Genomic DNA, 17000 nt, shown 5'->3' on the forward strand with positions numbered 1-17000 from the left:
CCTGACCTTGTGATCCACCTGCCTCCGCCTCTCAAAGTGCTGGGATTACTGTTGTGAGTCACTGTGCCCGGCAAAAACAATTATTTTTAAAGCAGCCTCAAAAATTGGTGCTGCCTAATTTATGATCTAAGGGTTATCGCCACACCCTCAGTTTTTCTTTTTCTTTCTTTTTGAGACAGAGTTTCACTCCTTTGCCCAAACTAGAGTGCAGTGGCATGATCTCAGCTCACTGCAACCTCCGCCTTCCAGTTTCAAGCAATTCTCCTGCCTCAGCCTCCCAAGTAGCTGGGATTACAGGTGCCTGCCACCACACACCGCTAATTGGGGTTTCACCATGTTGGCCAGGCTGGTCTCAAACTCCTGACATCGTGATCCGCCTGCCTCGGCCTCCCGAAGTGCTGGGATTGCAGGTGTGAGCCACCGCACTCAGCCTCAGTTTTTCTTTATACATTCTTTGTCTATGAATTGTCCCTCTTCCCTAATGCCTACTTTTATGGAAGAAAAGTTTCACCAGTATGAAATACATGACAAAGAGAAGAGAAAAATTTTTAAACACAACTCTTAAACTCTGTATCATATTTGGAATTACCTATAAGTAGAATGTATCATCTATGCGGATGTTAAGTTTTTTTTTTCTTTTATAATAAGATCTTCTTCCTTTTTTAGCCTTAGCTGCAAAATTCAAATTTGGTATTTGAACCTAGTAATTAACTTATCTTAGGGCCCTAGTTATATGTATTCCTTCTACAACTAATACCTACTTTTATTCTTAATTGTTACGTTTTGAATATTTAAGCTACCTTAATTAAATCCTTTACAAAGTAGGTCAGACATAGAGCCTAAATAAATCCAAAAACACAAACACTGCAACCAAACAATATGCTCACACGTTTGGTAGTCTAACTATTTCAAGTTTCAATATGGTTATGTGAAATACATGTTAAATGCTAGGACTATATAATACAGCTACTTTTTAAAATTGGAGTAAGTGTCTGTACCAACTTTCAATTATCTCTTATGGTAAAAGATAGTAAGGCAAGATTAAATGTATCCCATAAATAATTCCAAAACTTCATTTTAGCCATCATCTTCAAACTTATTTCTTCATTATCAAAGATTTGTAATAATTAGGTGTTAGAAGTATTCCTAACAAGTAACAAAACAAATTTTAGTGTTTGTACAATTGTTTCCAGTTCCCAAATCTGGTGCAAGTATGATCAGGAAGTGAAATAACCACAAGATGTGCAGTAATAGGGAGAGGCAAAAAGCCCAGATCATCAGTCCCTGAACCACTAACAATTGACCATAAATGCTACTTTCTAGTGGAGGGAAAAAAGAAGAGGAGGAGGGAGAGGGGAGAACACAAGGAGAAGAAAGGGCTATATAAAACTCTTTCAATCTTTTTCGAAGATACTCCAAATCTCAGTTAATATATAAATCCATCAAAGAATGACCAAATAGATGTACTTGACTTAAAAAGATCTTGTTTATGAACGGGTAATGAAAGAATACATATTTTGGACAAATATAAGCCAATTTTATTTCCCAGACTTACCCTTCCCCAAGAGAAAAACTGCTATGGGAACTGTTGAAGCCAGGTGATGGGGAATTATTGACATATGTGATCTCGGGCCATGGAGAACACTAAAAACAAAGGATAAGTTAGATAATGAACAAGCACATTTGACCCTAGGATTTGACTAAAACATTTTTACTTGAATAGCACATCTTGATTAGTAAATCTTAATTCCTCAGAGACTCCCATAAGCAATAGAGAACACTGCTTCTCTTTCCGCCATCTTGGAGCCTGTGGAGACCTGCTGGGAATAGGAGTTTTAAAAGGAAACATGTCTAGAAAACTGTGGTCCCAGGCCATTTTTGTTGGTTATAAGTGGGTTCTCCAGAACCAAAGGCAGCACACAGCTCTTCTTAAAATTGAAGGTGGTTTATGCCCAAGATGAAACTGAATTCTATTTGGGCAAGAGATGTGCTTAGGTATACAAAGCAAAGAACACCATAGTAGCTCCTGCAGCAAACCAAACAAAACCAGAGTAATCTGGGGAAAGATAACTTGGACACAGAAACAGCAGCATGGTTTGTGCCAAATTCTAAAGGAATCTTCCTGCTAAGGCCGCTGGACACAGAATCCATGTGATACCATGTCCCTCAAGGATTTAAACTAATGAAAAGTAAACAAAAGTAGACTTGTGCTTTTGTTTAAAAAAAAAAAAAAAAGAGTGAGCGAGAGAGAGAATGTTGCTTAGGAGAAGAAAATTTTGACCAGTTTGGAAGTGATGAATTTTTAAGATTAAAAATTATGAACTGAAATTGTCACCAAAAGAAATCTTTTTACCTCTGTGAGTATGGTTGTCTCATAGGAAGGTTGATATTTCTCCTTTTCATGAGGTGTTCGTTTCTCCATTTTTTCCCTATCGGTTTTTTGCTTTCTGTCTGCACCTTTGGGCTGAAATGAGAAACATTTTGTTTTAAATTCAGGTACTCACCTTTTGACCCAACAATATTGCTTCTAAAAACTTAAATATTCACGTATGAAACAAAATGGTATGTGCAGTGATGTAAAGGCAAGACACATCACTTTTAAGTTTGAAAATAGGAAATTTAAATGTTTCTGCTTGATGGAGTTGAAAAGAATCCGATCTATAGCTACGGACATGGAAAGATCTCTAAAGCACATAGTTAACTGAAAAAAATCAAGGCTCAAAACATTTCAGATAGTATAATCCCATTTATGTGTCAAAGAAAATATGTATATAGCTATGTGTGTGTGTGTATAAAAGTATAGAAAGGAACTAGAAGAGCTGGGCGCAGTGGCTCACGCCTGTAATCACAGCACTTTGGGAGGCCGAGGCAGACGGATTGCCTGAGCTCAGGAGTTCGAGACCAGCCTGGCCAACGTGGCGAAACCCTGTCTCCATTAAAAATACAAAAAATTAGCTGGGCATGGTGTGTGTGCCTGTAGTCCCAGGTACTGGGGAGGCTGAGGTATGAGAATCGCTTGAACCCAGGAGATGGAGGTTGCAGTGAGCTGAGATTGCACCACTGCACTAGAACCTGGGCGACAGAGTGAAACTCCGACTCAAAAAGAAAAAGAAAAAGAAGAGGGAACTAGACGAATACATATGAAATTACGAAATTATGACAGTGGTTTCTTCTGGGAAGAGGTTGTCGGGGGGGTCAGCATCAGAGCAGTAAAGGGAGAATTTCAATGTTGCTCTGAATACTTCTGTATTATTCAATCTCTTACAATGAGAACATATTTATCCATGTAATAAAAATAAATAGGACCCTGGCTGGGGCACAGTGGCTCACACCTGTAATCCCAGTACTTTGGGAGGCCAAGGCGGGCAGATCACTTACGACCAGGAGTTCAAGACCAGCCTGGGCAACACAGCAAGACCCCCTCTCTACAAAAAATACAAAAATTAGCCCGGTGTGGTGGCACATGCCTGTAGTCCGACTTACTGGGGAAGCTGAGGCAGAAGGATTGATTGAGCCCAGAAGGTTGAGCTATGATTGCGCCACTGCACTCCAGCCTGGGTGACAAAATGAGACCCAGTCTCAAAAACAAATAAATAAGGACCAAATAAGAAAAGATCAAGTATGAATGTAACCAAAAATAGTCAATTTTTGTGAGCTTTACATGAGCTTGTAACTTCAATAGGCTTTAAGAGCTTTCAATGAGAATCCATGTTCTTGCCTCTAGCCCTCTTTTCCAAGTTCCTATTATCCTATGACCATCTCCATGTAAATTTCTTTACCAGGCATCTTGGTAATTATTTCAATGACTCTAGCTTAGACTTTTTTTTTTTTGAGTTTTCAAAAAAATAAGACAAGTTGATTTTCTGACTGGGTAACTAATGTTAACATAGAATGATAAGGTAAAAGAATCCAAGGGCCAGCACATTGCTCAGGAATACCTTGAAAACTTTGATCTGGCAGCTGGCCGAGTGTAAGTGCTCAGTATATTCCCCGTTTTCATTCTCCTTGAAGGTATCTATTTGTACTCGGAATGGCACCCCCTTTTCTCCACCATGTTTCCTCATAGTGAACTCTGTACTAATACAGTGCACCTGAAAAGAATACATCAAGGCTTCAGTACCGCTAGCTAGCCAAACCAGTTGGCAGTATTTTTTTTTAGCAACTATTAACAGCAAAACCTTTACTAGGCATTATGAATACCTACAAAAAACACTTCTCCTCTTTGTGATCTTGAAGAATTTACAATCTGATAGAGGAAACAGAAAAAACTTAAATGCTTTACAAATGCAAACAAAATACAAGTACAGATCTAATGCTAACAAAAGCTGCTGTGAGAAACTAAATTCATTAACTGCTTCAAAGAACACAGAGCTGGCCAGGCGCAGTGGCTCACGCCTGCAATCCCAGCACTTTAGGAGGCTGAGGCAGGCGGATCACGAGGTCAGGAGATCGAGACCATCCTGGCGAACACGGTGAAACCCTGTCTCTACTAAAAAATACAAAAAATTAGCCAGGCGTGGTGGCAAGCGTCTGTAGTCCCAGCTACTCAGGAGGCTGAGGCAGGAGAATGGCGTGAACCTGGGAGGCGGAGGTTGCAGTGAGATCACGTCACTGCACTCCAGCCTGGGCAACAGAGCGAGACTCGGTCTCAAAAAAAAAAAAAAAAAAGAGAAATGATTTCTGTTAAAGTTTCCTCAATTTTAGGGAAGATTTTAGAAAGAAGAGCCACTACCCAGTCTGGGAACATAGTAAATATGAAAGTTCACAGTAATAGTGGAGAAAAACCTTTGCTTGGCTACTGCATAAAGTCTAAGATTGGTGATTTTTTTTTTTTTTTTTTTTTTGAGACTAAGTTTTGCTCTTGTCGCCCAGGCTGGAATGCAATGGCACAATCTCAGCTCACTGCAACCTCTGCCTCCCCGGTTCAAGCAATTCTCCTGCCTCAGTTTCACAAGTAGCTGGGATTACAGGCATGCACCACCATGCCCTGCTAATTTTTGCATTTTTAGTAGAGACATGTTTTTGCCACGTTGGCCAGGCTGGTCTCAAACTCCTGACCTCAGGTGATCTGCCTGACTCAGCTTCCCAAAGTGCTGGGATTACAGGTGTGAGCCACGGCACTCGGCCTGGCGAATCTTAATAGACTTGTGCTCTTGTTTAAAAATTGACTACTCCACAAGATTATAACTGAAAGTCTTAAAATCATATATACAAAGTGTTAACATAGTGACTATCTCATGTGAAATACTCAATAAACTACTGGTTACTATAATAATTTTTTTTTTTTTTTTTTGGAGACGGAGTCTCGCTCTGTTGCCCAGGCTGGAGTGCAGTGGCCGGATCTCAGCTCACTGCAAGCTCCGCCTCCCGGGTTTACGCCATTCTCCTGCCTCAACCTCCCGAGTAGCTGGGACTACAGGTGCCCGCCACCTCGCCGGCTAGTTTTTTGTATTTTTTTTTAGTAGAGACGGGGTTTCACCGTGTTAGCCAGGATGGTCTCGATCTCCTGACCTCGTGATCTGCCCATCTCGGCCTCCCAAAATGCTGGGATTACAGGCTTGAGCCACCGCGCCCGGCCTATAATTATCACAAATAAGGATTTTCAAGGACTCTACCCAAAGAACATAATCAGATATGCAAATCAAATTTTAAGTATAAAGATGTTCAAAATAACATTACAGATAATAGTAAAAAAATCAGGCCAATCAAGGCCGGGCATGGTGGCTCACACCTATAATCCCAGCACTTTGGGAGGCCAAGGTGGGCGGATCACCTGAGGTCAGGAGTTCAAGACCAGCCTGGCCAGCATGGTGAAACCTCTACCAAAAATACAAAAATTAGCCAGGCATGGTGACATGTGCCTCTAGTCCCAGCTACTGGTGAGGCTGAGGCAAGAGAATCGCTTGAACTGGAAGGCGGAGGTTGCAGTGAGCCAAGATTGCACCACTGCACTCCAGATTGGGAGACAGAGCCGAGACCCTGTCTCAAAAAAAAAATTATGCTGATCTAAATGCCAAATAATTGTTATGTAAATTATGGTACAACCAAGGAATGAAATATTATGCAGCCATTACCAAGCAATTTTGGGAGACACAAATAAATAAATTGGGGTATTAGAAGAGCAATTCAGAAACTCCTCAATGCTCTCAGGCACAGATTAAAGAGCCTGGGCTTGACAGTCAGGCTAGAACCCTGTAAAGATTTCAAAGTTAACATGTTTTGTCCTTTAAGAAATAAACTGGTAGTAAGAGATGCTCTTCAAAACTGGAACCTTATCTGCAGCGCCTTACCTGAATAAACACAGATGTCCTCTTTGCAGGGTCCCACAGGAACTCCACTGTATTGAGTTGAGTTGGATTAGCCCTAGGATCGATTATACCCACAGACATTGGGATATCTGAGAAACAAAATGGTAATCATTGAAAAATTCTGAGGGCTACTCAGTTTTAAATGAGAAAGTATTGATTCTTACATTACTCAGCGTAGCTACTAAGATTTTTGTGTATCACATCCTAAATTTCTTTGTGTTTCTTTTTAGATGGAGTCTCATTCTGTTGCCCAGGCTGGAGTGCAGTGGTCGAGGGCTGGAGTGTAGTAGCACCATCTCAGCTCACTGCAACCTCCGCCTCCTGGGTTCAAGCGATCCTCCTGCCTCTACCTCCTGAGTAGCTGGGATTACAGGCACATGCCACCTCGCCCAGGAAATTTTTTTTTATTTTTAGTAGAGACGGGGTTTCGCCATGTTGCCCATGCTGCTCTCGAACTCCTGACCTCAGGTTATCCAGCCACCTTGGCCTCCTAAAGTGCTGGGATTACAGGCCTGAGCCACCGTGCCCAGCCCACACCTTAAATTTCTTCTTTGTCAAGGAAAATATTTGATTAGAGTAAACTTGGCTTAAGTACTTTGCTTCTCAGCACCTTTTCTCCTCTTTAAAAAGTTTTTAAAATACAGCAATTAAAAAAATTCTTTGGCCAGGCGCAGTGGCTCACGCCTGTAATCCCAGCACTTTGGGAGCCCAAGGCAGGCAGATCACAATATCAGGAGTTCGAGACCAGCCTGACCAACATGGTGAAACCTCGTCTCTACTAAAAATACAAAAATTAGCTGGCTGTGGTGGCACATGCTTGTAATCCCAGCTACTCAGGAGGCTGAAGCAGGAGAATGGCTTGAATCTGGGAGGCGGAGATTGTAGTGAGCCGAGATCGTACCACTGCACTCCAGCCTGGGTGACAGAGCAAGACTCCATTAAAAAAAAAAAAAAAATTAGGCTGGGCGTTGTGGCTTACACCTGTTATCCCAGCACTTTGGGAGGCCAAGGTGGGCGGATCACCTGAAGTCAAGAGTTCAAGACCAGCCTGGCCAACATGGCGAAACCCCGTCTCTACTAAAAAATTCAAAAATTAGCCAGGCGTGGTAGCAGGCATCTGTAATCCCAGCTACTTGAGAGGCTGAGGCAGGGAGAACTGCTTGAACCCAGGAGGCGGAGGTTGCAGTGAGCCGAGATCGTACCACTGTACTCCAGCCTGGGCGACAGAGCAAGCCTCTGTCTCAAAAAACAAAAAAATCATTTTTAAATTGACAAATAATAATTGTACATATTCATGGGCTATATAGGGATGTTTCAATACATATAATGCATAGTGATCAGATCAGGGTAATCAGCATATTCACTGTCTCAAACATCTGTCATTTCTTTGTGTTGGGAATGTTCAGTATCCTCCTTCTAGCTTAAAATATGGCAATTTAAAGGCAGTTTCCTTTTAATTTGCTAAAATCCTATTTAAGGTGGATTAAGTCTACACTATCATGAAAACTGTAATTTATAATCTGTTTCAACTACAGTTTTAAAATTAGTTTTATTGCCAAAAGCACATTAAGAGGATTGCTATTGAAGGGGTGCAGCAGAGTGTCTACATCAAAGTAGAAAGCATTATATTGCGAATGGAAGTGGGAAAATTTTAACATAAAGACTGATGCAGGCCAAGTGTGGTGGCTCACGCCTGTAATCCCAGCACTTTGGGAGGCCGAGGCAGATGGATCATTTGAGGTCAGGAGTTCGAGGCTAGCCTGGCCAACATGGTGAAAATTTACCTCTACTAAAAGCATAAAAATTAGCCGGGCGTGGTGGTGGATGCCTATAATCCCAGCTACTCAGGAGGCTTGTTACAAATGCATAACAAGTCATGAGAATGACTTGAACCCAGGAGACAGAGTTTGCAGTGAGCTGAGATCATGCCATTGCACTCCAGCCTGGGCGACAGACCGAGACTCTGTCTCAAAAAAAAAAAAAAAAAAGGAAGGTTGATGCTGACTTACAAAGTAATCAAATAATCCTGTAACAGAGTGACAAATCTTTACCTAAAAGGGAAGCAAGAATTAATGGGTCTGAGTAGAACTTTTCTTTCCATTCCACATAGCAGATATTCAAATAGCATTCCCTGAGTTCTCCTATTAATGATCAGACTGGGGAGTTAAGGCCAGGTGATATGTATTACCAGAACTGTGGTATAACTATCCTACTATTTTGGCATCAATGATTCAAACAATAAAGCATCAAGTGGGTCCCACTCCACAATATTAGTTGTGTTAGATTTATCTTAAGGTCAATTTATCATACAGATATCAGGATCACTGCATGAGAACCAATGTTTTCTCAGGTAAAATTAGTAGTAGTTAATTTTTTTTTAACAACTATGTTTACCAAGAGGAGATTTTAACCAATTAGAAATCAGAGCTGCAGATACCAGGAAAAGTGACTGCATGTGTATTTGTGAAGATCTTTCCTTTATACCCTATGACTTAGGAAAAACAAATTCTACTCTGTGTGGCAATGTGGGAAGACAAAACATAACTGCAAACCGAGAGACATAGCTTCTAATATCAGAACTCCCACTTTAGTGACTGGTTCTCAGGCACTAGTAAAATGATGGAACTTGGCCAGGCGCAGTGGCTCACGCCTGTAATCCCAGCACTTTGGAAGGCCAAGGCGGGCAGATCACGAGGTCAGGAGATCGAGACCATCCTGGCTAACACAGTGAAACCCCATCTCTACTAAAAATACAAAAAATTAACCGGGTGTGGTGGCGGGTTCCTGTAGTCCCAGCTACTCAGGAGGCTGAGGCAGAAGAATGGTGTGAATGCAGAAGGCGGGGCTTGCAGTGAGCCGAGATCGTGCCACTGCACTCCAGCCTGGGTGACAGAGCAAGACTCCGTCTCAAAAAACAAATAACTAAAAAAAAAGGAAGGAACTTTCAGCATGCTGGGGAAAAAAGTCTGCCCCCCTTTACAAACGCATAACAAAATATCAGATCCTGAGCAGCCAAAACAATCTTGAAGAAGAACAAAGTTGGAGGTCTCATGCTTCACAACTTCCAAACTTACTATAAAGCTACACTTAGCAAAATAGTGAGGTATAGGCATAAAGCTAGACATATAAACAAATGGAATAGAATAGAGAGCCTAGAAATAAGTTTTCAAATATATGGTCAAATGAGTTTTGACGAGGGTGCAAGACCATTCAGTGGGGGAAAGAACAGTCTTTTCAACAAACGGTGTTGAGAAAACTGGGTATCCACATGCAAAAGAATGAAGTTGGGTCCTTACCTTGTACCATATACAACCATGAACTCAATGTGACCTGAATGTAAGACCTAAAACTATAAAACTCACAGAAGAAAACATACTGGAAAAGTTTCTTGGCACTGAACTTGGCAACGACTTCTTGGATATGGCACCAAAAGCACAGGCAATTAAAAAAAATTAGATAAATTAGACCACCTCAAAATGTAAAACTTTAGTGCATCAAAGGATAGTATCAATATAGTAAAAAAGCAACCCACAGAATAAGATAAAATATTTGCATGTGATGTATCTGCTATGGGGTTAATATCCAGAATATTTTAGAAATTCCTTCAACTCAATGACAAAAAAACAAAACAATACAATTCGATAATGTGGCAAAAGACTTGAATAGACATTTCTCCAAAGAAAAATATATAAATGGCGGGCCAGGAGCCATGGCTCACGCCTGTAGTCCCAGCGCTTTGAGAGGCCAAGGCGGATAGATCACTTGAGGTCAGGAGTTCGAGACCAGCCTGGCCAACATGGCAAAACCCCCTCTCTACTAAAACACAAAAATTAGCTGGGTGTGGTGGTAGGCCCCTGTAATCCCAGCTACTCGGGAGGCTGAGGCAGGAGAAGCGCTTGAACCCGGGAGGTGGAAGTTGCAGTGAGCTGAGATCATGCCACTGTACTCCAGCCTGGGCGACAGAGGGAGACTCCATCTCAAAAAATAAATAAATCAGTAAATAAATAAAAATAAATAAAGAAAGAAAATATATAAATGGCCAATAAGCACATGCAAAGATGCTCAACATTACTAATCACCAGGGAAATGCAAATCAAAACCACAATGAGATACTACTTCACAATCATCAGGATGGATATTATCAAAAAATAGAAAGCAACAGTCCAGGTGCAGTGGCTCACGCCTGTAATCCCAGCACTTTGGGAGGCGAAGGCAGGCAGATCAAGAGGTCAGGAGATTGAGACCACTCTGGCCAACATGTTGAAACCCCATCTCTGCTAAAAATACAAAAATTAGCTGGGTGTGGTGGCGCAGGCCTGTAATCCCAGCTACTCAGAGGCTGAGGCAGGAGAATCACTTGAACCTGGGAGGCGGAGCTTGTGGTGAGTTGATATCGTGCCATTGCACTCAGGCCTGGGCAACAAGAGCAAAACTCCGTCTCAGGAAAAAAAAAAAAAAGAAAAAAAAAAGAAAGCAACAAGTGTTGGCAAGGATTGAAGAAATTGGAACCTTTTTTTTTTTTTTTGAGACAAGAGTCTCGCTCTGTCACCCAGGCTGGAGTGCAGTGGTGTGGTCTCAGCTCACTGCAAGCTGCACCTCCTGGGTTCACACCATTCTCCTGCCTCAGCCTCCTGAGTAGCTGGGACTACAGGTGCCCGCCACCATGCCCAGCTAATTTTTTTGTATTTTTACTAGAGATGGGGTTTTACCGTGTTAGCCAGGATGGTCTCAATCTCCTGACCTCCTGATCCGCCTGCCTTGGCTTCCCAAAGTGCTGGGATTACAGGCGTGAGCCACCACGCCCAGCCAAAATTGGAACCTTTGAGTACTGCTGGTAGATATGTAAAATGTGTAGTCACTGTGGAAAACAATATAGTGGTTTCTAAAAAAAAAAATTTAAGGTAGAATTACCATATGACCCAGCAATTCCATTTCTGGATATACATCCAAAAGAATTAAAAGCAGAGACTCAAACACATATTTGTACATCCATGTTTATAGCAGCGTCATTCACAATAGCCAAAAAATGGAATTAAATTAAGTGCCTATCATGGGATGAATGAATAAACAAAGTGTGGTATATACACACAATGGAATATTATTCAGCCTTACATGGGAAGGAAATGCTAACGTATGCTACACCATGAACCTTGAAAACATTATGCTAAGTGAAAAATGCCAGTCACAAAAGGACGAATACTGTATGATTTCATTTATGCAGTACTTAGTAGTCTAATTCATAGAGACAGAAAGGAGAATAGTGGTTACCAGGGGCTGTGAAGAAGGGAGAATGGGGAGCTGTTTAACAGGTACAGACATCCAGTTTTGCAGATAAGAAAAGTTCTGGAGATGAATGATAGTGATGGTTACACAATAATTTGAATGTACTTAATGTTACTGAACTATCCACTTAACAATGCTTAAAATGATAACTTTTATGTAACATATATTTTACCACAACTTAAAAAACAAAACAAAATCATCCTATAGTTGCTATGGAACTAAAGTGTTTATACTTTCAACTTCAATTCTGGTATCATTTTCACCTGTATTACTTAAAATTTTTTATGCTTAATAAATACTTTCAAGGTTTATACTAATTGAGCTTCACAAGCATATGAATCAAGGTAAATGTCAAATAAAGAAAACCAACTCTTGGTGCATAGCTAAAGGCATTTCCTAGGCAATAGATTCTCTTAACTCACCTATGTCAAGAATTCTGTCCCCAGGTCGGTTCCACCTCCAACCCTCTAGCTGCTGATGCTCAGTGTACTGTAGCCTTCTGTCATGGAACACCACACGGAATATACTCTAAAAGGATACAACCAAATCAGACGATAACAGGACCTCTTGAAAATCAGTGCTGACAAAGAAAAACTAGCAGGACTCACTGCCAGTTGGTTTCTAAACACAACCTAAAATTATTTTTCTTAACATCTGCTTCACTCTAAAACCCATACCATACTAAGTGCTATTTCAGGATAAAATTTTATAATTTCTCAGATATAATCTTTTATTTTTTTTTTGAAATGGATTTCGCTCTTGTTGCCCAGGCTGGAGTGCAATGGCACCATCTCGGTTCACAGCAACCTCTGCCTCCCGGGTTCAAGGAATTCTCCTGTTTCAGCCTCCTGAGTAGCTGGGATTATAGGCATGTGCCACCACGCCTGGCTAATTTTGTACTTTCTGTAGAGACAGGGTTTCTCCATGTTGGTCAGGCTGGTCTCAAACTCCCAACCTCAAGTGATCCGCCCGCCTCAGCTTCCCAAAGTGCTGGGACTACAGGCGTAAGCCACCGTACCCAGCCAATTTCTCAGATATAATCTCTATAGTTAACTGGTACCATATTTAAAACTTGGCTTAAACTTCAGTCCGATGGTAAGTAGGCATAAAGGACTCCCATCTGAAGCATTGCTGCATGCCTCTTCTGTTACGCCATGGCTTATCTGGCTTAGTTCTTCAGATGTACATGAAAAACTCACCAAGTGCCCTGCTTGCTAACCCACCATACAACCTGTAAACACTGAGGGTAGGCAGAGCCTATTTCCATCAACTTTCCTTTTGTTACTTTTACTTTGTAGTAGTGTCTGTTAATTCCTCCCACCACCTATTGACAAAACTCCTGTTTCAATTGTGCTGTGAATTATCAAAATCCTGACTGTTAATCTAGACTAAGAGAACTGCTCTTCATCAAAGTAGCTTCTGTTTTCCTCGCTATAAGACTAAGTATCAAAAAAGACACTCAGGCTTCTCTAAAGATCTCAAGGAGGTTACTTTACTCCAAAAGAACTTCACTGAGCCAGGGGTAATTACCCTGGACAGGGAGTGGTAAGCGTTCTATTTCTGCAGCTCTGAAAAATTCATGTGAATAGTGGGGCCTACTCTGACCCCAAAGAAATAACACATCAGCTTACCACTCTGCCAACAAATTACGGCAGGCAAGAGATACCATCAAGCCCTTGGAAGCAAAAGAACATTAACAACAAAAACAAAAATTTAAAATCACAAAAGGATTAATAAAAAAAATTGTACAGAAGAATGATTTATTCGTTTTACCTTCACCAATTTGCCATTAATTTCTGGAAGTTCTCCAAGTTTCCTATTGTCTAGCATTCGAATTTCGTAAGACTGTCCTAGAAGAAAAAGTAATTACATATTATATTCATCACAAATTAACTTTGCTAGATTCAGAAAGAATAAAATTCAGTTGGTTGAATATACAATAGTATAATAATATTATTAGTATTAGTAACAACAACCAGAAGCCTTTACTAGATGCTCAGCCCTGTGCCAAGTATTGTCACATATTATCTCATTTAACTGATATACCTTTCTAAGGTATTACCAATCCCATTTTACAGACAAAGAAATGGAAACTTAAAAGAGTTTTAGCAACTTGTCCAAGGCCACACAATTGGTAAATAATAGAGCCAGGTAGAGTAATACTTCTCAGACAGTAATCAATGGGAGTGTCTAGGGAACATGATTAGGAAGAGGAAGCTGGGAACTAAAAATGGACAGCTAAGCAAAAGAAGCTAGTAATAGATATCAAGTATGACATTAGAACTCAAATCTCTGAAGTAGGACTTCTAGTTTGATAGGTCACGCCAGAAAGATCTAAGTTTTTACATATAAGTGTACCTAATAAAACATCATAAATGGCCGGGTGCAGTGGCTCACGCCTGTAATCCCAGCACTTTGGGAGGCCAAGGTGGGCGGATCAGGAGGTCAGGAGATCCAGACCATCCTGGCTAACACGGTGAAACCCCGTCTCTATTAAAAATACAAAAAAGCACATGCCTGTGGTCCCAGCTACTCAGGAAGCTGAGGCAGGAGAATGGTGTGAACCCAGGAGGCGGAGCTTGCAGTGAGCTGAGATTGCGCCACTGCACTCCAGCCTGGGCGACTCCGTTGCAAAAAAAAAAAAAAAAAAATCATAAATACTGTAGGCCTGCAATAGTACTAATGAATGAGGAAGCATCTAACCTTGATTGAGATACGTTAGGGTTTCATCATGGAGTTTCACTGCTGGAGAGGTAGCAGCACAAAGCACATATTGAAAAGGCAGGATTTTATTCTCATTATCAGGAGGCAAACTTGACTCTTCTTGCTTAAAAATGGGCAATGCGAGGACATCACTAAAATAAAACAAATGACTCACATTAATATCTGGCAATGATGCAAAGGCAGCTTTACTGTTAAATAATTTAATTGCAATGCTTTGGAAAGCCATAAACATTACTCACCTTGGTGGAGTTTCACCCCAACAATTCCATTTAGATTACCTGCTGTGATATCCCCCTGACCACAATAGTGTGGGTGATGACAGATATTCACTGCTAAAACCACTAAGTGTGAAAGAATGTTTCTAGGAATCATAGACAGGGGTTCCTAAAAGGGCTCTGGAAATTATAAACAGAGTTCTAAAATGTATAAATCTAGGACACTCAGTAATACTACCTGTATAACCATATCAGTTGATTTTCTATAAGGACTAAAATAACTTCTACAATTCCTTAGAAGCCACATGAAAAGGACAAATCAATAACGAGTATATATTTCAAGGTCATCTTACACTCTGTGGAATAACAACTAATATTGAGATGTTCCTACAAGCCATTTCCTCTAAGAAAAAGCTTTTTGTATCTATCAGTTTATCTAAACTTGCAAACCAAAGACATACATCCATCCTTTGTCAGTAGGAATGTAAAACCACACTCTCATCCTTTGTCAGTAGGAATGTACAATAACATAAACACTTTAGGAAAAGGTTTGGCAATTTTTTATAAAATTAAACATGCAGCCAGGCGCAGTGGCTCATGCCTATAATCCCAGCACTTTGGGAGGCCAAGGCGGGCAGATAACCTAAGGTCCGGAGTTCGAGACTCGGCTGACCAACATGGCGAAACCGTGTCTCTATTAAAAATACAAAATTAGCCAGGAGTGGTGGCACGTGCCTGTAATCCCAGCTACTCGGGAGGCTGAGGCAGAAGAATTGCTTGAACCCGGGAGGTGGAGGTTGCGGTGAGCCGAGATGGTGCCATTGCACTCCAGCCTGGGCAACAAAAGCCAAACTCCATCTCAAAAAACAAACAAACAAAAAATTAATTTAAAAAAAATTAAATTAATCAGGCATCTATTGACTCCAGCAGTTCCACCCATTGGTACTTATCCAAGAAAAATGAAAACATAAGTCCACCCAAGACTTGTTATAAATGTCCACAGCATAAAAGCAAAAACTAGGCCAGGCGCAGTGGCTCACACCTGTAATCCCAGCACTTCGGGAGGCTGAGGTGGGTGATCACCTGAGGTCAGGAGTTTGAGACCAGCCTGGCCAACATGGTGAAACCCCATCTCTGCCAGAAATACAAAAATTAGCTGGGTGTGGTGGTGCAGGCCTGTAGTCCCAGATACTTGGGAGGCTGAGGCAGGAGAATCACTTGACCTCAGGAGGCAAGAGGTGCAATGAGCCGAGATCGTGGCACTGCACTCCAGCCTGGGCAACAGAACAAGATTCTGTCTCAAAACAAAAACAAAAACAAAAACAAAAACAAACTGGAAAGAACCTAAATGTTCATGAGTAAGAGAACGGATGTACAAACCATGGTATATCCATACAATGGACTACTCAGTGAAACAAAGGAATGCAACATGGATGAATCTCACAGATATAATGCTCAACAAAAAAAGCCAGACACAAAGAATGCATAATGCATGGTTCTGTTTATATGACAGTCTAAAACAGGCAGAGTCGAAGAGAACAATGGTTTCCTGGTGGGGCAGGGGATGACTTGGAAGGTATATAAGGGAACTCTGTAGGGAGATGAATATGTTTTATACTATGATAGGTCTGCTACACGGTTGTAACTCTAACAGCTTATTTTTGCATCTCACTGTAAATGAATTTTACCTAAAAAAAAAATTTATTGAATAGAAGATGGGGAATAGGTAGAAGTAAAAATAATAAAAGAGTGCTAGGTGTGGTGGCTCACGCCTGTAACTCCACCACTTTGGGAGGCCAACACAGGTGGATCACTTGAGGCCAGGAGTTCAAGACCAGCCTGGCCAACATGGTGAAACCCCATCTGTACTATTAATAGAAATACAAAAATTAGCTGGGTGTGGAGACACACACCTGTAATCCCAGCTATGTGGGAGGCTGAGGCACGAGAATCGCTTGAGCCAAGATTGTACCACTGCACTTCAGCCTGGGTGACATAGCGAGACTGAGTCTGAAAAAAAAAAAAAGATAAAAAGAGTAGTAACGTGTTGATGACTGTTAAAGCAAGGTGATGAGTATAAGAGGGTTCATCATATAATTCTGTTTACTTTGTATATGTTTGAAATTTTCCACAGTAAAGTTTTTTTAAAAAAAGAAAAAATATACATAGGCCACAGAGTACTTCTGGGTACAAAAGAAAAGGAACAGGGCACATGAAATAAAAGAAACAATTAAGATTCCCTTGGCCGGGCATGGTATGGCTCACGCCTATAATCCCAGCACTTTGGGAGGTCAAGGCGGGCAGATTACTTGAGGTCAGGAGTTTGAGACCAGCCTGGCTAATATGGTAAAACCCCATCTCTACTAAAGATACAAAAATTAGCCAGGTGTGGTGGCGCGTGCCTGTAGTCCCACCTACTCAGGAGGCTGAGGCAGGAGAATCACTTGAACCCAGGAGGTGGAGGTTGCAG

At 41.2% G+C, this 17000-nt stretch overlaps 1 protein-coding gene across 19 annotated transcripts in view; it reads right to left on the reverse strand.

Annotated features, from left to right (window-relative positions):
• The window catches only part of TFCP2 (transcription factor CP2), an 83088-nt gene that overhangs the window by 12181 nt on the left and 53907 nt on the right, over positions 1-17000 (reverse strand). For 14 of the 19 annotated variants that reach the window (XM_077952296.1, XM_077952295.1, XM_015151590.3 and 11 more), the window contains 7 exon segments: positions 14295-14446; positions 13365-13441; positions 12014-12119; positions 6291-6397; positions 3939-4091; positions 2354-2464; positions 1556-1644 (listed from right to left, as the gene is read on the reverse strand). In XM_077952296.1, coding sequence (XP_077808422.1) covers positions 1556-1644; positions 2354-2464; positions 3939-4091; positions 6291-6397; positions 12014-12119; positions 13365-13441; positions 14295-14446 — 795 coding nt within the window. 19 annotated transcript variants of the gene reach the window in all.

The sequence above is a fragment of the Macaca mulatta genome, chromosome 11, assembly GCF_049350105.2.
Source record: "Macaca mulatta isolate MMU2019108-1 chromosome 11, T2T-MMU8v2.0, whole genome shotgun sequence".
In the NCBI taxonomy this organism is placed as follows: Eukaryota; Metazoa; Chordata; class Mammalia; order Primates; family Cercopithecidae; genus Macaca; species Macaca mulatta.